Source organism: Myxocyprinus asiaticus, chromosome 19, assembly GCF_019703515.2.
Source record: "Myxocyprinus asiaticus isolate MX2 ecotype Aquarium Trade chromosome 19, UBuf_Myxa_2, whole genome shotgun sequence".
Taxonomy (NCBI): Eukaryota; Metazoa; Chordata; class Actinopteri; order Cypriniformes; family Catostomidae; genus Myxocyprinus; species Myxocyprinus asiaticus.
The window spans coordinates 2,930,524-2,953,824 of NC_059362.1; the positions used below are offsets into that span (position 1 = coordinate 2,930,524).

General features: G+C 39.9%; 1 protein-coding gene across 1 annotated transcript in view; it reads right to left on the bottom strand.

The window, feature by feature from the left end:
• Positions 1–23,301, bottom strand: part of lama2 (laminin, alpha 2) — a 455,317-nt gene that overhangs the window by 275,401 nt on the left and 156,615 nt on the right. Inside the window, exons 4-5 of the mRNA XM_051644922.1 lie at positions 11,375–11,617; positions 8,091–8,270 (exon numbers count right to left, since the gene is read on the bottom strand). Of these exons, the coding sequence (XP_051500882.1) occupies positions 8,091–8,270; positions 11,375–11,617 (423 nt within the window). The remainder of the gene's footprint in view (positions 1–8,090; positions 8,271–11,374; positions 11,618–23,301) is intronic.

Below are 23,301 nucleotides of genomic sequence, written 5' to 3' on the forward strand. Positions count from 1 at the left end.
TTCCTCGACACAGACCCTTCCTGCGGTTTGCGTTCGAGGGTCAGGCGTATCGGTACAAGTCCTCCCTTTCGGCCTGTCCCTGTCTCCTCGCGTCTTTACGAAGATCGCAGAGGCTGCCCTTGCCCCGTTAAGGGAGGTGGGCATTCGCATTCTCAACTATCTCGACGACTGGCTAATCCTAGCTCACTCTCGAGACGGGTTATGCGCACACAGGGACCTGGTGCTCTCACACCTCAGCCGACTAGGGCTTTGGGTCAGCTGGGAAAAGAGCAAGCTCCTCCCGGTTCAGAGCATCTCTTTTCTCGGTTTGGAGTTGAACTCAGTCTCCTTGACGGCGTACCTTATGAACGAGCGCGCCCAGTCGGTGCTGGCCTGTTTGAAGGCGTTCAAACAGAAAACAGCGGTTCCACTGAAACATTTTCAGAGGCTCCTGGGGCATATGGCGTCCTCGGCGGTGGCCACCCCGCTCGGGTTGATGCATATGAGGCCGCTTCAGCACTGGCTCCAGACTCGAGTCCCGAGACGGGCATGGCGCCACGGGACACACCGCGTGGCCATTACGTCGGTCTGTCACCGTCTTTTCAGCCCTTGGACCGACCTCTCGTTTCCACGAGCAGGTGTTCCGCTAGAACTGGTCTCCAGGCGCGTCGTGGTCACGACAGACGCCTCCAAAATGGGCTGGGGCGCTGTTGGCAATGGGCACGCAGCCGCCGGCCTCTAGACAGGTCCGCAGCTGCGTTGGCACATCAACTGCCTCGAGTTACTGGCAATTCTGCTCGCCCTGCGGAGGTTCCGGCCGTTGATCCAGGGCAAGCACGTGCTAGTTCGGACAGACAGCACGGCAGCGGTAGCATATGTCAACCGCCAAGGCGGTCTGCGCTCCCGCTGTATGTCATGACTCGCCCGCCGTCTCCTCCAACGGAGTTAGCAGCAACAAGTCGCTGCAAGCCACTCACATCCCGGGCAACCTCAACACTTCGGCGGACGCGCCGTAACAACAGGTTACCCTCAAGGGAGAGTGGAGACTCCACCTTCAGGTGGTCCAGCTGATTTGGAGTTGATTCAGTCAGGCACAGGTGCACCTGTTCGCCTCCCAAGAATCCTCCTACTGCCCGCTCTGGTACGCCCTCACCGAGGCCTTCCTCGGCATAGACGTGCTGGCACACAGCTGGTCCCCTGGCATTCGCAAATATGCATTTTCCCCAGTGAGCCTGCTCGCACAGACCCTGTGCAAGGTCAGGGAGATGAGGAGAAGGTCGTCCTGGTAAGCACCCTACTGGCCCGCCCAGACGTGGTGCTCGGACCTCACGCTCCTCGTGACAGCTCCCCCCGGGCAAATTCCCCTGAGAAAGGCCCTTCTTTCTCAGGGAAGGGGCACCATCCGGCACCCGTGCCCAGACCTCTGGAATCTCCATGTCTGGCCCCTGGACGGGACGCGGAAGACCTAAGCTGTCTCCCACCTGCGGTGGTAGACACATTCACTCAGGCTAGGGCTCCCTCTACGAGGCGCCTGTATGCCTTTAAGTGGTGTCTGTTCGCTAACTGGTGTTCTTCCCATCAGGAAGACCCCCAGAGGTGCGCAGTCAGATCAGTGCTTTCCTTCCTGCAAGAGAGGTTGGAAGGGAGGCTGTCCCCTTCCACCTTGAAGGTGTACGTTGCTGCCATAGCAGCACACCATGACACAGTCGACGGTGAGTCCTTAGGGAAGCATGATCTGATCATCAGGTTCCTAAGAGGCGCCAGGAGGCTGAATCCCTCCAGGCCACGCCTTGTTCCCTCATCGGACCTCTGTAGTTTTTCAGGGTCTACAGAGAGCCCCCTTTGAGTTTTGCAGTCAGCCGGGCTTAAGGCACTCTCCTTGAAGACTGCCCTCCTGACTGCGCTCACTTCCATCAAGAGGGTAGGTGACCTGCAAGCATTCTCTGTCAGCGAAACGTGCCTGGAGTTCGGTCCGGGCTATTCTCACGTGATCCTGAGACCCCCGACCGGGCTATGTGCCCAAGGTTCCCACCACTCCTTTTAGAGACCAGGTGGTGAACCTGCAAGCGCTGCCCCAGGAGGAGGCAGACCCAGCCCTGGCGTTGCTGTGTCCGGTGCGCGCTTTGCGCATCTATTTGGATCGCACGCAGAGCTTTAGACTCTCTGAGCAGCTCTTTGTCTGCTTCGGTGCACAGTGGAAAGGAAGCGCTGTCTCCAAGCAGAGGATCACCCACTGGCTCATTGACGCCATAACTATGGCATGTCTCTCCCAAAACATGCCGCCCCCGGTAGGGCTACGAGCCCATTCTACTCGTGGTGTAGCGGCTTCTTGGGCCCTGGCCAGAGGTGCCTCTCTAACAGACATTGCAGAGCAGCGGGCTGGGCAACACCCAACACCTTTGCAAGGTTCTACAACCTCCGGGTGGAACCGGTTTCGTCCCAGGTAGTGGCACGCAACACAAGCGGATAAGCCTGGGATAGCTGGCCGGGTGTATCGCTTGCACATAGCGCCTTCCACCTCCTTTTGAGCTGAAGACGTGCGCTGTTAATTCCCAGTAGTGTTCACAAAGGTTGTTCCCTGGTTGACTTCCTCCGAGCCCTGTGGCAGTCGAGTTTTCGGAGAGACTCGCTGCCGGCCCAGTACACGCGCTAACTAAGAGCCCGGTTCTGGGGTAGGTGCTCCGCATGTGGCGGTTCCCTGTAAGGCTAACCCCATGCGATCTATATCTTCCGCTAGTTCGTTTCCCTACTGGCAAACTGCGTCTTCCTTGGGCAGAGCCCCTCAGTCTCCATGTTGTAGTAACTCCTCCCCCATTGGGTAGGATCTACCTTGAAGGCTCTCCACATGGTTGGAAAGACCATGTGATGTATTCTTCCACTTAAATATCCCCCCCTCTCTTGGGGCGAGGTGTGGTCTCCGCGGTGTCCTCCCCTTGGGAGGGACACCCCCCGACTAGACCTGGTGGCCCAGTCGGATAACCCCCCTTCTTTTTTAGGGAGTGGAAAAAGAGAAGGGGAAAGAGGCCATGACTGGGTTAAGCCTGTCTCTATCTCTGGGTAGTCGACTTGTCCCCAAAAAGGGCCGTTCGACACTCATAACTGTGTTGGGGGAGGTTACGTGTCGACCTGGTGTGCTGGCTATGAGGCACACAGCAAGTCTGCCCACCACACACCGCCAGTTCACGTAACACAGTTCAGCCTTGTGGCGTTTTGTATAGGGACCCGTAGTGTCACTACATCGACACCAACGTCGAGTGAGTGACAGATAGGGAACGTCATGGTTACTGGTGTAACCTCCGTTCCCTGATGGAGGGAATGAGACGTTGGTCCCTCCTGCCACAACGCTGAACTACCCGCTGAAATGGCCAGACCTTATATCGGCTCCTCAGCGTAAAACCTGAATGAGTGGTTGCATACCAGCTCCTTTTATACCCGTATGTTCGGGGGAGTGGCATGCAAATACCACTCGCCAATTTTCATTGGCCTTTTATCAAAGACCAGAGGTGTCTCGGGCTCCCAAGAGTGACCCCTAGTGTCCCCTAGTGTCACTACATCGACACCAACGTCTCGTTCCCTCCATCAGGGAACGGAGGTTACACCAGTAACCATGACGTTAATAGTACAATTGTGCATATAAACAATAAACATGTAGGCCTAACAATATATTTATATAGTTTGGCCTAAATGTTTATTGTTTATACATGCTACCACAATGACCAAGATGTTAAAAGAGTACTGAAAAAATAACATTTGTAAAATTAATATTTCCCAGTGTACCAAGTTAGAAGATACCCTGCCCTGTATATTTACCAGAATTAATCTGTTCTAATTGCACTTTTGATAGCTCATTTGGCCTGTTATTTTTATATTTTTTTTATTAAAAAAACATCATAAATTTTTATATAAATTATATATATATATATATATATATATATATATATATATATATATATACACTACATTGCCAAAAGTATTCGCTCACCCATCCAAATAATTGAATTCAGGTGTTCCAATCACTTCCATGGCCACAGGTGTATAAAATGAAGCACCTAGGCATGCAGACTGCTTCTACAAACATTTGTGAAAGAATGGGCCGCTCTCAGGATCTCAGTGAATTCCAGCGTGGTACTGTGATAGGATGCCACCTGTGCAACAAGTCCAGTCGTGAAATTTCCTTGCTAATAAATATTCCACAGTCAACTGTCAGTGGTATTATAACAAAGTGGAAGCGATTGGGAATGACAGCAATTCAGCCACGAAGTGGTAAGCCACGTAAAATGACAGAGCGGGGTCAGCAGATGCTGAGGCGCATAGTGCGCAGAGGTTGCCAACTTTCTGCAGAGTCAATCGCTACAGACTTCCAAAGTTCATGTGGCCTTCAGATTAGCTCAAGAACAGTGCGTAGAGAGCTTCATGGAATGGGTTTCCATGGCCGAGCAGCTGCATCCAAGCCATACATCACCAAGTGCAATGCAAAGCGTTGGATGCAGTGGTGTAAAGCACGCCGCCACTGGACTCTAGAGCAGTGGAGACGCGTTCTCTGGCGTGATGAATCATGCTTCTCCATCTGGCAATCTGATGGATGAGTCTGGGTTTGGTGGTTGCCAGGAGAACGGTACTTGTCTGACTGCATTGTGCCAACTGTGAAGTTTGGTGGAGGGGGGATTATGGTGTGGGGTTGTTTTTCAGGAGCTGGGCTTTGCCCCTTAGTTCCAGTGAAAGGGACTCTGAATGCTTCAGCATACCAAGAGAGTTTGGACAATTCCATGCTCCCAACTTTGTGGGAACAGTTTGAGGATGGCCCCTTCCTGTTCCAACATGTCTGCGCACCAGTTCACAAAGCAAGGTCCATAAAGACATGGATGAGCGAGTTTGGTGTGGAAGAACTTGACTGGCCTGCACAGAGTCCTGACCTCAACCCGATAGAGCACCTTTGGGATGAATTAGAGCGAAGACTGCGAGCCAGGCCTTCTCGTCCAACATCAGTGTCTGACCTCACAAATGCGCTTCTGGAAGAATGGTCAAAAATTCCCATAAACACACTCCTAAACCTTGTGGAAAGCCTTCCCAGAAGAATTGAAGCTGTTATAGCTGCAAAGGGTGGGCCGACGTCATATTAAACCCTATGGATTAAGAATAGGATGTCACTTAAGTTCATATGCGTCTAAAGGCAGATGAGCGAATACTTTTGGCAATATAGTGTATATTAGAGCTGTCAGAATTACTTAACGTCAGTGATTAATTAAAAAAAAAGTTTAATGTGTTACTTTTTCTTAATCACGATTAACAAATTTACCATTAATACAGCATAACTGCTGCTCACGGGATGCAGAAATCGATAACATTTCACGGCTGCCGCTTTCTCTACTATGGAAGTATATATATATATATATATATATATATATATATATATATATATATTATAAGTAGCCTTTGGTAGACATCTTTTTTTTTTGTTTTGTTTTTTTGATGAAGGGGTACTTGAGCCTTACTGATAGTGCTGTGGGGGTACCATGTACTTTAGATGAAGATAACATAAGTGGACTAAAAACCACAAAATCTAATTTTGATTTTTAAACACCTTAACAGACAATCACTGAATCCCAATTTAGGTACAATCTATCTGAAATAGTATGTGAGATAAAAATAGTCTCCCAAATCATAGTACACTGAAAACAGTGCCCTGCTAATGTTTTTTTTTTCTTACTTTCTTTCTTTTCTTTTTTTCAGAGTTAGCTTTTAAAAATACAAAATATTAGTTACTGTATATTATTTCAGTTACAATTTATATAACTGGTAATCAGGATACAGTTACATTCAAAAAAATATTTTGATTACTAAAGAGATAACTTTGCAATTAATTTTCATTTGTTTCATTTTATATTAAGTCTATTAAGTTGGAAAACATTTATTCATTGCAATGATCCATTCTAAGGAGCATTTGAACAGCGGTGAAACACTTTCTTATGATGTGTTACAGTCATACGAGCAGACAGAGGGTGCTCTCACACTTTTATGAGTAAAAAGGTAGATATGAGTTAATTGAGGAACTTAATAGAGGAAGTACAGCAAGTTTCTACAGCTTAAAAGCAAACAGCTAGAAATACTTTGACAGATGAAACATGATTATATTACAATTATATGTGGTTTGTCAATGTTTTTTATGCGGTTTGGGTATTTTTACAAGAAGATATGATGTTTATATGAGAAATGCTAACCAATGTAGCATCATGTAGAGATAATATCTTTTTTGCCTCTATGAACAAAAAGAAAAAGATGTCATTGTATACACTCTGTGGGGTTTTGAAGAAGGTTTGGAGCAGCAGAAATAGTTAACCGTGTAAACTGTTATGTGAACATTTAGCTTTTTTAGATTTTAGACGCATCTGTTACCAGGCACGATTATATTTTACAATGAATTCTATAAAGAAAATCCAAGTCGGATCATTTTTTTTTCTCTAGTAAGACCTTTGTGCAAAGATGCCAATATACTTCAAGCGAAATCGAAGAACGAATGGGTGTGACGTCATTTTGAGTTAGTTTCAATGGTTCGAAACAGCTCGCCAGCGCAAAATCTCAGGAAAACTTCGTACCGGCTGCTAAACCCCTTAATACTGGCACTGGTCCACGTCACTGATAGGTGAGACCGGGTGCTCCACCTACTCTGAGGCCGAAAGCTAAATTCTGGTAACGCTGTTCAGTCAGTCAACATGAACAAACTGCCATGCTGGTGCAAACGTACCTACATCTGTACGATCGTTTGCATAGAGGCATTTTGCAAGACCATGTCATTGATTTGTTTGTTTTTTTAATTAGTCTACAAAAGGAGCCAAATCTACTCAAGTACCCATTCACGCTGTTGTTTGATATGCTGCTTCATACATGTGCTGTCTACAGTTGAAAGCCATTCACACATTCATATTAGAGATATGTCTCTAATCATCATTCTTTTGACTGTTTTCTGTTAATTTGTGCCTGTCTCACATCCTGTTATTCACCCGTCTTTGCAGTAGTATCAAAGTCATCATAAAAATACAATAACACAGAGTTACTAGCGCTGCACATATTTATGGCCGCGTATAGTGTGTTAGCGTATTAGTGTCATGAATGCAGAATGTAAACATGACAAATTACATATTATAAACAGCATATATTTAAATCCTCATCGAGTGGTTAAAACAGCATCTTTCACTGATCTCATTTGAATTTTACTCTAAGTATGAGGCATGAAGTCATTGATAACACATTTTAATGTTGTATAAGTTGATGTTATACATGTAATCTTGAGCATCCTCATATTTAATGCCCCTCTAAACACCTGAACCAGCGATGTGGCCAGTGTCTGAAAGTTCACAAACAGTATACCGATGCTCAGCTGTTTCAAACTTCTTTTAAGCTCTGAGTGAAGAATGAAGAAGAACTTCGCCATGAGTATATTGGAGCCTTTACTGCACTGGCAGATTTTCTCACTTGTTATTCGCTTGTTTATCATTGAAACAAGTGAAAAAATCTGCAAGTGTTAAAGCAGTAATGCAAAGCGTTTAGATTACGTTACTGACCTTGAGTATGACTCAATGAATAACCTACTTCTGCAAGCTTTTGCATGTTTAACGGATAGAAGATAAACACAATTCACTTTTAAATTAGACACATAAATAATCACACATGACTATCATAGCTAGTGCTATGCTATTCTCGGACTGCAAAATTACTCTTTGAACCAAATTCTTTGAGTACATTTATCCAAATTGCTGAATGCGTGTGATAAACGTAAACCTTCCATTTCATAACAGAATTGTTGTTTGATGTAAACAGGTCAATCAGTGAGTTAATGGATTTGTAGGAGGAGGTGGGTGGGTGAAGGCGTGTGATGTGGCATTTTTGTGAGAGAGATTTGCTAATTACTGAGTGGTTTTTAATTAAAACCCATCTGTCTAAGGAGAAGAGGCTCATAATGGATGGGGCGGCCCGGGCACTGTTAGCTCCCTTTATCCACACTCACAGATGGTGTATAAACGATCCTACACACTGACAAACACACATGTGTGCCACATCCTGGTCTTGCTGATGCCAAAGCATCAGAACTGTCTAGAAACACCCGTTTCACACACCCGTCTGGTGACTATGGGGTCGACGTCTCTGGGGTCATTGAGGGCGAGGGTCATGAGGTCAGCGTTTAGTGTGCGAATTCTTTGGAACTGCAGGCGGATGTAGCGGGCGGAGGTGAAGTTCAGTAACATGGGGGAAGGATCGTCAGCGCTGGGGCGGCCGTTTATCAGTGACGTGTGAATCTGAAAGAGAAGAGAGAAAATGAGATGTGATGAATGGATTAACGAGGAACTGAATCCATTTAAACTGAATGCACTACATTCTGAAAGGATAAAAATAAAGTCAGTTCCAGTTCAATTATTATATTCTGTTGACAGAAGTATTTTAAAAACAAAAGCTTAAGGAAGTGTTTGTGTGTATGTGTGTGTGTGTGTGTGTGCCTTCGTGTGTCAGTAAGTTCAGCTGTAGTGGGCTGTTATTGCTGGTGTGGCAGGGTGAGCAAGAGACAGACACAGTGGGTGTGGCGTCATGCCTCGGAGAGACATTCATTGGAAGTAATAATAAACATAAAATATCCAAAAATGCAGGAAAATAATGTCCAGGGGGAATGGTTTTCAAAATAAAGGGAAACCTGGCATCCTTGCCATGAAACGGTTTCTCAGTGAAGGTCGGGGATGTGTCCATGAAGGGGCCCAGGCATGAGCAGGGTCCGATGGCCGCACAACCTCCCCTCTTGGATCCGTGGCACGTCACGTCGTTGGTGGCCTGTCTTCCCAGGTCTGTGGCAGGTGTGAGGGGAAGCGGCCCGGCCTCTAGCGTCGTCACATCTAACTCATGCCGAGGGTCCGAGGAGTGAGTCCGGCGACGCATCTAATTTGGCTGAACCCTCCCCGCTCTGGTCCAGAGCGTGCAAGGATTCCAGTGTGTGCACACATGGAGATTTGAAGCCGGCTCCCAGAGAAGAGGTACGCTCTGCATTTTAAAGACAGCGTTGATTAAGCATTATTCACATCAGGTGTGCTTCATCCACCACTGTCGAAATGAGGCTTATTATCTATGCACCTCTTCTCACTCTCCAGCCCACTCTCGTTGTGAGCCTGGCTGAAGGACAATCCTAAGAGGCAAGGTGATGATGACGAGCGGGAGGGGCGGGTCATTCCACCCCACCAAGCGTTGCCCCGTCGGCACCTCCTCCCATGTTGGGTGACAAAGTGGGTGTGGCGTCAAACCTTCGGAGAGGCATTTATTGGAAATAATAAACATAAAATATCCAAAAATGGGGAAAATGGTGTCCAGGTGGAATTGTGTTCAAAATAAAGGGGAATCTGGCATCCTCGCTGTTAAAAGGTTTCTCAGTGAAGGTCGGAGTATGTCCATGGAGTGGCCCAGGCATGAGGGAGGTCTGACGGCCACACTCGCTCGACTCCTGGATCCGTGGCATGTGGGGCGGCAATGTCACCACTGTCGAAACGAGGTTTATTAACTATGCACCTCATCTCACTCTCCAGCCCACTCCTGTTTTGAGCCTGGATTAAGGACGGCCCTAAGAGGCGGGGTGACGATGACGAGAGGGAGGGATGGGTCGTTCCACCACACTGGGTTAATGATGTGTGCTAATTAGTGCTGTTTGAGGTTATGCTGTCTGTTTTTAAAGGAGATAGAGTAACATATGAGTCGAGGCCTGATCTACCCGCCCACCTCCCTCATTAGTACAAACACACCTTTAGCACACAGACTCTCACAGAGGCAGTTCAATACAGTCCTATGATCTGACAGCTGTAAATCTGACTTTCAAAAAATACACACAAACACACATATATTAAAACTGCTTCTGTTAGAGATGTGGACAACTTCCATCTCATTTATCATCTCTGTGTGGGTGCACATGTCAGCCTGCTGTTAAACCGTCAATGTGTGGGTAAGTTAGTAGTAGTATTGTTGATGCAAATATGTGTGATTCTACATGTATTTGTGGGTTTGCATGTGGATCATTGTCAAAAAGGGTTATCTGAGGTGAAAAAATATATATATAATTTTTTTCAACTATTTAATTTAAATGTGTTAATTTCATAAAAATGTGAATATGGACAAATCTTTGTGTCCATGTTGGTTTCATGAATGTTTGAAACATTTAAAATGAAACATTTAATTTCAGCATTTTTTATTTATTTATTTATTTATAATAAATATAATGAATTTTAAATAACAAATATCAAAGTTTCTTATGGTTACTCAGTTTGACATGAACAAATTGTGCATTTCATAAAAATGTCAAAATGTTGTTGTTTTTTTCAAATGACAACAAAATAGCTACCTATCAGTTGGTTACACTACCTGACTTTGATTTTGTGGAAAAAAGCTTTTCAAATATTAATAATATTTTAAAACAAATGTTATTTTTCTTAAGAACTTAAAATAAAAGATTATTCCAATATTCTACTTGAACTAACCCTTAAAAAATGTGTTTTGTTGCTGTAGCTTCATGTATTTAGGTTGATTCAGTGATGTTAAATCATATTTTTGAATTGAATAAAACCAGTCAATTTAGATTTTACCATATGAAGAACATTTTTAGTTAAAGCTGGAGTATGTAATTTCTGCGACACTAGCACCACCGAATGGAATTGCAAAAATAAGTGTTGTTTTTAAAACACCTTTCTGAATACACCCCTTGCCTGCAGTAGTTCAAACAGTCAGATAGTCCTGCCCCCTAACTCACGCCACTGAGTGCACGGGCAGAGTGCGCTCAGGTAGGCAGGTATGTAGTTAGACAGGCAGGTAGGCAATCCAATCATTGCATTCGGGCCAAATGAAATGATTGGACGGGCCTTTTACAGGCCTGTGACTGCCACAGATAACGTTTTTTTTTTTTTTTTTTTTTATTTATTGATTGCTGTCAGGATGCAAAGAGACTTTCAACCAGTATAACAAAAAATGCTTCTGGTATAAACTGCATACTCTAGCTTCAACATTTTTTTTTCCAGTGAACTAAGCAGACATTCACAACTTGACAGGGATGTTGTTTTTCATTTTAGATGCGAAGAGGTTAGCAAAACATAACAGAGGTCATTAACATACATACGTCTTAAAGGTACAGCAGCAAAAACAGCCTTTTTAATTGTAAGGGTCAGAGACAGGGTGGAAAATGTTCAGAAAAAAAATAAATAAATTATAATCAAGAAACATTGACCAACATTATGTGAACTTTTAGGAAAAAAATTACAAAACAGTGTAGGACCTCTTTAAAACAATTGCAGTTTTATCATTTTCACAATTTATTAGTAGTTTCATGTGGAATTAAAACTATTTCATTTTGCTGATTTCAATGGTCAAAGGTTTTTCTCACCTCACCGTTCTCCAGTGGATGGATTTTCGAATAGAAGGAAGTACAGATGACCTCATCGTCACTGGTGTAGGACGGTGGGCCTCTTCTGGGGACGATGTTAAAGCGTGTAATGCACTCTGTATCGGTTATGGCATAATACTGCCACGGCATAAATGTTTCACCATCCAGAGAACGTTCCAGAATCCAGTTGCCTGGCCTAGGGGAGTTCGCTGCTTTCAGGATCACATAAGCAATCTGGAACACCTGTGTTTGAGAAGAACGTGGAACACTACATTAATATTCACTCAAAAAAACGATAATTATATATATATATATATATATATATATATATATATATATATATATATATATATATATATATACTGTATGTGTGTGTGTGTATATATATATATATATATATATATATATGAAACTCTACATGGTGCAAGCTGATAGGTTCTTTGAACTTGTAATCAGTTTGCCAATCAGCTCGCTCACATGTCACATGTCGAGCCAATCGGCTAACATGGCGTAAGCTGACTGGTCCTTTAACGTGTGTTCAGGTAGCCAATCAACATGCACATTCTCTCTTTGCCTAGATTTAAATTTGCTTAGTTTGCAAGTAAGCCTGTGTGACGAGGAGGAGGGTGGGGCGGGGCCGTGACTACGCATACCCAGCCCCCAATTGGGCTAATCAGCCGAGGAGAGGGATAAATGCAGCTGAATGTGGCAGCTCGGGAGAGAGAGAGCCACACGCAGCTGCCGTGTGTGTGTTTATGTTTGTGTGTTTTTGTTTCATTAAATATTACTTTGACTGTTCAGCCGGTTTCAGCCGTTCCTCCTTCACGGGTTTCGGCACAAATGTAACAGGGTTTAAAATGGGAAAGGAGGAGGCGGGAACCAGCTGAACAGTCAAAGTAATATTTAATTTAAACAAAAAGACACAAACACAAATGCACACACAGCAGCTGCGTGTGGCTCTCTCTCACCCAGTCTGTTGCATCCGGCTGCATTTATCCCTCTCCTCGGCTGATTGGCACGAGTGTGTTCATGGCAGAGCACTGCGAGAGCTTTTTATGAAACCCTCCTCCACCCCACCTTCACTGGTCTAGATCTACTACATGGGGATTGTATTTATGTCTAATTGTGTAGCAGCAGCAGCACGTCCACATGCTTAACTCAGCATGTCTGTGTACTGTATATTCTAGCTGTAGCAAGTCTCTGTACTACAGCAGCAGTGTAGCAGATTTAGTCCGACAAGACCAATATCAAATCAACATGTCATAGCCACATTAACACACTAAATTTCAGAGAGATGTCTGAGGCTTCCCCCTCCTCCACAAACACACACATTCACTACACACTGAAACCAGGATGCTGATGAAGTTACTGCCAGGCTGTGTGGCTGCGTGTGTGTGTGTGTGTGTGTGTGTGTGTGTGTGTGTGTGTGTGTGTGTCCAATGGTTTTCTGTGGCATTCAGAAAGCTTTGGGGCGCAGTGACATTCCAGCTTACCTGAAGAGCTGACCTGAATAAAAGAAAACACGAGATACAGAAGAGAAGAAGCTAGGCTCGAGTCTCTTCTCATTTCTGTTGCCTTTTTAGGCAACATTGCCCCATGGGAAACACACCAACAGAAAAGCAACAATACAGTTATCATCACTCTCTCCCTCTCTCTCTCTCTCCCACACAAACACACACAACACACACATGTTTAGTTTCTATCATGGTGGAGACTTTCCATTGACTTCTATTGCTTCTATACTGAGATAATGCTATTTTAATAAGGTGGTGACCGTGGGCCGCTGACACATTCTTTCATCAGCCAATCAGAAAACTTTGATGTGCTTTTTGCCTCTAAATCAATTTGCACATTCTTTTTTTCTTTTTTGTTTTTCTCCCCAATATGGAATGCCCAATTCCCAATGCGCTCTAAATCCTCGTGGTGGTGTAGTGACTCACCTCAATCCGGATGACAGAGGACGAATCTCAGTTGCCTCCACATCTGAGACCGTCAATCCATGCATCTTATCACGTGGCTTATTGAGTGTGTTACCACAGAGACGTGTGGAGGCTTAACGCTATTCTCCGCAGCATCCACGCACAACTCACCACGCGCCCCACCGAGAGCGAACCACATTATAGCAACCACGAGGAGGTTACCTCATGTGACTCTACCCTCCCTAGCAACTGGGCCAATTTGGTTGCTTAGGAGACCTGGCTGGAGTCACTCAGCACGTCCTGGATTCGAACTCGCGACTCCAGGGGTGATAGTCAGCGTCTTTACTCGCTGAGATACCCAGGCCCCCCATTTTGCACATTTTTATACAAGTGTAGATTAAGTGTAATTCAGGTTTAATTTCAGATTTACACTCATAACAGTTGTCATCTGAGGGCACTATTTTGCTACAGTTGTGTTTGACAACCATGAGAAGATGCAGTGCTGCTCTATTGTTGTCTATTGTTCGGGTGTTGGTCAACGTTATCTTTGGAGGGTGGTGTTTTGGAAAGAAGGGGTGTGTCTTACAAAATCGTTTACATTACCATTAATCTCATGATTTTAGTAAAGAAAACAAAATACTGTTAAATACTGTGTGTGATGTTTAATACCTTTGTGTGATTGAATACTGTATATGTATTACTTGGCGAGTCTGTTTTTGTGACTGTAAGTGATTAAATAAGTGATTAAGTGATATTAATAATATTGGTAACACTTTTCAATAATATGGTTTTCATTAACATTAGTTAACACAGTAGTTAACATGAACTAACAATAAACAATACTTCTACAACGTGTATTAATCTTTGTTAATTTGATTTCAACATACAGTATAGGCAATTAATACATTTTCAAAATTAAAAAGTTGTTTAAGTATACATTAGTTATACCCAGGGCAGGAAATGGGGGGGTGGGGGGACAAAGGGGAACAGAGTTCCCATTCAAACTGGATACATTTGTTAGGGGAATGAAGAGTATTTGTATCTTTTCTCCACTAAAAAGACTACAAATGCTTTGCAAGTTCCACACATAAATGCGTGGAATCTTCTGCGTCTGTGGTTGCGCAATGTTGACCATCGTGAGAGGCCAGAACACATGCACACAACAGATCCACACGCGCTCAATTCACAAATACACACACCAGAAGACTGCACAAATATAAAGGTGTGACGAGGAGGAGGGTGGGGCCAGGCCGTGACTATGCACGCCTGGCCCCCAATCGGGCTAATCAGCCGAGGAGAGGGATAAGTGCAGCGGGACGCGGCAGTTCGAGAGAGAGAGAGCCACACACAACTGCTGTCTGTGCATTTGTGTTGTGTGTGTTTTTGTTTCACTAAATATTATTTTGACCGTTCAGCTGGTTCCCGCCTCCTCTTTTCCCATTTTAACCTTGTTACAGCAGGTTTCTTTGCTCACAATACCATCCACATGTACAGAAGTCATGCAGTATGTGTAATTTAATGCACAATAAATACTGAGCTAGTTGTATTGGTATTCTTCTTTGAGAATGCCTGTTCTGCAGTCTTGACATACACACGCAATGCTGGGGACGTGGTTTTGCGTGGCTGACAGCAAATGTCCATTCATTAAAATGAAGGGAAATATCCAATAGATTTGGCTATTCTTTTTTTAAAAACAAAAAGAAAAGAAAAAGAAAAAAGAAAAACAAGTGTTCAGAATGTTCAATTTCGACCAAGAATTTTCATTTTTCAAATGTAATGTGGTTATAGATTACAGAGATATAATCTCTATAATTTAAAATAAGTGTTTAATGTTTTTATTTATAATAAAATTACATTTTTATCCATGATGACAAAGCCCCATTTTCAGCTGTCATTACTCCAGTCTACTAAAAAAATAATGTGTCACTAAATCCTTAAGAAATCATTTAATATGTTAACTTAGTACAAAGGTAACATTTCTTTTTATTAGAATGGTTAAAATGGTTGTGCTACATAATGACAACCCAGACCGACATTCAGCTATGTTTTGCACAGAGATGGAGAGAAGGAAACCGGGACCTAATAAAGTGTTTTTCTCTGTTAGGCAAGACGAGGCAGAACTATTTGAATTGTAATATGATAAACATCATCTAAAATTGCTTACCACTTACATCTGCTAGAGTGTGCCGCTTGCTCACGCATCGCTGACTTAAGCACTGAATGTAGTTTGTTTTATAAAACACAGCCTTTTGAATTTTAGTAATCATACAAGGACATATTGTGATTTCATTCTTAATTCAATCAATCATGCAGTCTTAATGGATAAAATACAGAAGTCTCAGAGGTCAAACAATGCAGGTTTCGGAGTGTTTGGTTTTCCCAAATCATGAACAGCAAGTGCCACTTTTACAACTGTCACGTCTGGAACACTTTTCTTTTTTATTCTTTTTTTATTCACTATACTTTCTTCTTTTTTTTCGCATTAATGTGAAAACGACAAAGAATATAAGTTAAATATTACATGTTCTTAGGGGTGACAACCTTTTTACATTATGTGGCTGGTATAATTTCTGGACTGTGCATTTCAATTCACAGTTTTTTCATAGTCTGTGGTCTCCAAATGTCCATTTTTACAATTATTTGTATAGCTTTTTATATATTTCATGCATTTAAATGTAATCTTATCACCGATTCTATTGCTAACAACGAATCAACTAAAAATAAATCATTACATTTTTTTATAAATTAACATTAACCAAGATCAATAATTACTGTAAATAATTACTGTTCATTATTAGCTCACAATGCCTAATGCATTTACTAATGTTAATGAATAGAACCTTAAAGTGTTTAATATAATATAATATAATATAATATAATATAATATAATATAATATAATATAATATAATGATGTCTTAATTAAAATGTAAACATGCAAAAAGGTTTCTGTGTGAGGTAGGGTTAGGACAGTGTCTCACACAAATGTGTTTTTAACACATTTTATACTGGATATCATTAATATTTTGGTAATACTTAACAATAAAGTTCTATTTGTTAACATTACTAAATGCATGATATTGTGAACTAATAATGAACAACAATAATTTACAGTAATTATTCATTTTGGTTTATGTTAATTTATGACCAAAAAAACAAACAAACAAAAAAACCTGTTAGATCATAATGCATTAGTAATGTTAACTTATAAAAAAATATATTTTTAAAAATGTGTTTGTAGTCTCTATGTTGAAAAAACATTAACCAAGATAAATAAATGCTGTAATACTGTTCATTATTAGTTCATGTTAGTTCATGCTGCATCAACGAAGGTTACCATATGTTACCAAAACTTTTCACTTTTCATGTTAATTACTGACATGAAATATTTCAGTTCATGTTGTTTTTACAAATTGTTGTAAAAAACGTTTATAGCATTTTGAACACAAAAAACAAAAAATGTTTATATATATATATATATATATATATATATATATATATATATATATATGTTTCATGACTTTAAAAGTGTTATGTGGTGCAACCATCAAGTAAAACTTATTAAAATTCTTTCATCAACTTCATCATTAATTTCAAAAAAACGTTTCAAGGTGAAAAATATTTTTACAAATATCATGAATTTTTAAGTTTGCACCAAATGACCTGCAACAAATGATATAACAAAACAATTTTTTTTAAATCATTAATAATAAAAGATTACTCTGCACAACTCATGCCAACATTTCTTTTTTTTTTTTTTTTTACGAATTTCAGCTTTTAATGAGACTTTGAATTTTTTTACTGTCTCCGGGCGGATGCACCACATGACATTTTTGACTTTAAGCCCCAGAAAAAAGATCTAAATGACTTTAATTGAAAACATGTTCATTACAGAAGAGGTGTATTCAAGTAATTGTTTTGTGTGAATTACATTTGTAATGTATTTTTGAATAATTTATTAGACGTGGACAAAAAAAAATGTCATTGATCCATATGCAAGTTGTCACATGAGCAATATACTGTATCAAGTATTGATATACTGTATATGAATTGTACCCTCCAAAGTAAAATTTACTTTCATCATTACTTTGTTGTAGCTCTTGGGTAAATAAACAAACATAATCAAACCACACTGGCATATAGTACATTAAGAAAAGAGCCAACTATATTATGAAGGCAGATTTTTACTGAAAAGTAATTTTTATGAAAGTCAGGTTGGGGCATGTTGTCACATGTGTTTTCAATATCATGGATTTACTATACAGTTTATCAATTACAATATTTGTTTGCCAAAACAATGTTTTGATATTTTCTTAAGTTTTGTACTTTTTCCATTATTGTTCTTCTATGAATCGCTTTGTGCCTCATAATCAGTGTTAGGTAAGTTACCCAAAATGTAATCCACCAAAAATTGTGTATAACTATATACTGCTCTAAAAACTACAGTATAATCACATTACACTACTCATTACTTATTGGGAAATCACAATACTTTACTTAAGAAAAGTAAGTTACTTTCTGAAACACTTTTCACACATTACAGTAACTAATTAATTACAGTAACCACATCACTGTTTAATACATAACTGGTTTAAAGACAGGTTCCACTGTAATAACTTACCTGATTTAGTATGGCAATAAGCCCCGCTATTAGGGTAAGTTGTCACAAAAGGTCAACAAGAGTAAAATGGATTCTTTCTATTTTTTTCTGGCAAAAACATAAAAAAAAAGTTCAATAGCTTATAAGGTATGTGGCTATGCAGAAACTGACTTTGAAAAACAAAAATATCCTGAGAAATATTCACTGTAAAAATGTACGACATCTAGCCCCACTCTCCCCTTTAATGGTTTTCTGATCCATGTGTTACTTTTTCTACTAATGATAACAAACACAAATATTTTAAGATACATCCACAGTTCTGAACAAAATAAGTCAAGAAAATAAACCTTAACTAAATCTATGGGTGCTTTTGAATTTAAAGTAAAAAAAAAAAATAAAAATAAAAAATAAATATATATATATAATTTTTATATAATAGAGTTTGATATATTATGTAGACATGTTCAAACATTTACAGTTGGAAAATCTTCATGAAACAAAATATTTTGGTGAAGGAAATCATGAATGACACTATAGTGGACTTAAGGGAAATAAAAATAAAATGGTAAAGAAATGTATGACATGACCCCTTTAATATTGGTCAGTCATTTATTCTTAAACTATTCTTAAACTAAGATTTCCAACATTATTCTTATTAAGCAGACCGTATATGAATGTGTGTGACTTAGTGTGGCCATGTTAAAGAAGACAGCATTGCCAGCTGCCCTCAGGTGTTCATTTACGGCACGGGCAAAGGCCACAGATTTTGCAGGAGACAAACAGCCATCACGGCAGTATCTGACAGAGAGAGGCTGAGCTATAAAAAACATGTCATAACCCACAACCTGTCAGAAATGCCACGACTCAAACACAGATGTGCAGTCTCTTATCTGACTGTGCTCGCTGGCCTAAGACCCCGCCACCTCCACACACAGATGAAAATGACAGCATATTCCCAGTCTCTAACATCTGTTCTGTCAGTGATTATTCTCAGAGGTTTCAATCACTTTCAGTTCAGCTAAACAAACTCAAACATTTAATAGCTGAAAAGAAAAAAGCCTAAACATTTGGCGAGTGTGCAGGTGTTGTTTTGTAATTTTCCAGTTTTTCTGAAAACTTCTGGCATGAGATGTTCATGTTGCATGATCTGAATCTCTCCAGAATGTTTTTACTCAAACAAATGCTAAACTTTTCAACAAAACTCATCAAATTCACATTTATAACGCTTTTTGAAGCAACGTTGCTGCATAGATACACAGTGCCGTGCAAAAGAATTAAGACTCATAATCAGTTCTCTCAGTTTACAAATCCTACAACTTTGTTATTTATGAAATTATTTCAAAATACTGAATCTCATAACAATTACTCATACAGTATATGACATTGTATGCACAAGTATTCATTTGCCACATTCTAGGCTAAAAGTTTTATAGAAACTCTTTTGTTTTACAGTATTTTGCTTTTTTCCCCTCTAATTTGGTGTAGTTTGTCATGACATTTGTGCACAACAATTTTAATAGTGCTATATATTCATATTAAGATCAGATCTTTGACTGGGTGATAGTAGGACATTCACCCAAATTTAAATTGTTATTCACTTGACAATCTTAACATCTGCTCTAGCTCTACTTGGTGCATTCATGAGAGTTTATGGGTGAAGTCGCCAAATCAGATTTCGTGAATAAATCATTCTTTTCAATAGAATCATTTTAATAAACAAAACATATGAAGCGAATAATGTCAATAATGTCAAAACTTTCATTTTAGGTGAGGTAGTCCTTTGATACAATTTTTAATTACAAAATCTATTATCAGCATAACAATTTTAGTGAAAAGATAAATTGAAAAATTAACATTATTTTGGGAATGTCTTAGTATTTGTTTTGTCACTCTTTTGCTTTAATGACAGCATGCACTCAATAATGCTTTGAGAATATTCCAAAGAGCATCTTGTGTGCTTCAACAGAAGCAATCTTGATCTTTTGTATAAAAGGGTTAGCATGACTAATGTCATAAATTTGCTTTGATTAGAATGTTGATTTATATTTCTTTGACCTAGAAATATTGCAGAATATTAATTATATGTCATAATTTTTCTTTGTTTTTCTTTCTGTTAATTTCAATGTTTAATCATATATTCATATATTAGAATATGGTATCAGTCTTTTGGTTCCCATTGCATATCACTTTAAACTTTGGGCAATCCTAATCTTATATAACCACAAAAGTATTTTTCTACATTCAAACGGTCACTATTCCAAAATCATACTGTGCTTTCACATGGTTTTTGAGTGATGCCATCTTTTATGCTCATCCGCATACAGACCAGTGTTATGCAGAGCTCAGGTACTTGAGTGAGCACCTTCGCTTCATTCACTGCATCTAAACGCTGGATCTTACAAAGTGATCATCTGCCTCTCTACAGTATTTCTCATAGGTATTGTTCTAGTTTGTCCTGAGAAATCTGGGTGAAGATTGTTTGAAGTAGTCTCCAACTGGATGTTGTTTATTATTCTTTTCCCAATGTAAGCACTTGTTTTACTTCATCTAAAACTTAGGAATGTAACACTTTTAATAGCACTTTCCATTTTGTAGATTGTTTTAAAGGAATAGTTCGCCCAAAAATGAAAATCCTCTCATTATTCACTTAACCTGATGCCATCCCAGATGTGTATGACTGTCTTTCTTCAGCAGAACACAAATGAAGATTTTTAGAAGAAGATTCTCTGCCAGGTCCTTATAAGGGAAGTACATAGGTGGCAGCACTTTGATGGTCCAAAAGTCACATTTAGGCAGCATAAAAGTAATCCATGTGACTCCAGTCGATCAAAGAAAGTATTCTGAAGCAAATCGATACATTTGTGTAAAAAAATAAATCAATTATTAAAATGTTATTAACTTTTAAAAAGCACTTACTGCTAGCAGCTGACGCGAAGCATGATGTAAGCGCGTCGGTGAGTTCACGCGAGAATTCGGAAGCGGCGCTTATTTACAACAGAAGAACGAATGTCAAGTGACAGTTTTCCATTTCAAACAACATCAGAGCCCTGGAAGGAAGCGCCGATTTAAAGTTAAAAACTATTTAAATATCAAATTGTTTCTTACATAAACCTATCGATTCACTTCAGAAGACATTCATTCAAAAAAAAAAAATAGACCTGAGGTCAGGCTAACATTTGGCATGACTGTAACATAATACTACACATGCACACACACATACAATTTCACAGAGCTGAGAACGTACTGAATATATTCTTAAATATACAGCATATAATGATATTACAGAACCCAAGCGAACAAAAAATCCATTGTACATACAAAAACCAAACAACATCTACAGCTAACACCAAATAAAATGTACAGCAAATGCCAAACATAATGTACAGCAAACACCAAACATCTACAGAAAACACCAAACAATGTTTACAGCTAAAAGCAAAAAACATCTTCAGAAACACCAAACAACATCTACAGCAAACAACAAACAACATATACAGAAAACACCAAACAACATCTACAGCAAACAGCAAACAACATCTTCTGAAAACACCAAACAACAGCTACAGAAAACAACAAACAACATCTACAGCTAACATTAAAGAACATCTACAGAGAACACCAATGTCTACTGCTAACACCAAACAGCATCTACAGAAAATACCAAACAATGTCTACAGCTAACATTAAAGAACATCTGCAGAGAACACCAAACAATATCTGCAGCTAACATCAAAGAACATCTACAGCGAATACCAAACAACATCTACAGAAAACACCAAACAATGTTTACAGCTAACACCAAACAACATCTACAGAAAAAGCCAAAAAAACATCAACAGAAAACACTAAACAACATCTACAGCTAACACCAAACAACATCTACAGCAAACAACAAACAACATCTACAGAAAACACCAAACAACATCTACAGCAAACAACAAAAAAACATATACAGAAAACACCAAACATCATCTACAGCAAACAACAAACAACATCTACAGCAAACAGCAAACAATATCTTCAGAAAACACCAAACAACAGCTACAGAAAACAACAAACAACATCTATAGCTTACACCAAACAACATATACAGCAAACAACAAACAACATCTACAGAAAACACCAAACAACATCTACAGCTTACACCAAACAACATATACAGCAAACAACAAACAACATCTACAGAAAACACCAAACAACATCTAGAGCAAACACCAAACAACATCTACAGCAAACACCAAACAACATCTACAGCAAACACCAAACAACATCTAAAGGTAACACCAAAATACAGCAACAGAAAACACCAAACAACATATACAGCGAACACCAAACAACATATACAGCGAACACCAAACAACATCTACAGCGAACACCAAACAATATCTACAGCGAACACCAAACAACATCTACAGCTAACATTAAAGAACATCTACAGAGAACACCAATGTCTACTGCTAACACCAAACAGCATCTACAGAAAATACCAAATAATGTCTACAGCGAACACCAAACATCATCTACAGCGAACACCAAACAACATCTACAGTGAACACTAAACAACATCTATAGCTAACACCAAACAACATCTTCAGAAAATACCAAACAACATCTACAGCGAACACAGCGAACACCAAACAACATCTACAGCAAACAACAAACAACATCTACAGAAAACACCAAACAACAACTACAGCAAACAACAAAAAACATATACAGAAAACACCAAACAACATCTACAGCAAACAAAATCTTCAGAAAACACCAAACAACAGCTACAGAAAACAACAAACAACATCTACAGCTAACACCAAACAACATCTACAGCTAACATTAAAGAACATCTACAGAGAAAACCAATGTCTACTGCTAACACCAAACAGCATCTACAGAAAATACCAAACAATGTCTACAGCGAACACCAAACAACATCTACAGTGAACACCAAACAACATCTACAGTGAACACTAAACAACATCTACAGCGAACACCAAACAACATCTACAGCGAACACCAAACAACATCTACAGCGAACACCAAACAACATCTACAGTGAACACTAAACAACATCTATAGCTAACACTAAACAACATCTTCAGAAAATACCAAACAACATCTACAGCGAACACCAAACAACATCTACAGCAAACAACAAACAACATCTACAGAAAACACCAAACAACATCTACAGCAAACAAAAAAAACATATACAGAAAACACCAAACAACATCTACAGCAAACAACATCTTCAGAAAACACCAAACAACAGCTACAGAAAACAACAAACAACATCTACAGCTAACACCAAACAACATCTACAGCTAACATTAAAGAACATCTACAGAGAACACCAATGTCTACTGCTAACATTAAAGAACATCTGCAAAGAACACCAAACAATATCTGCAGC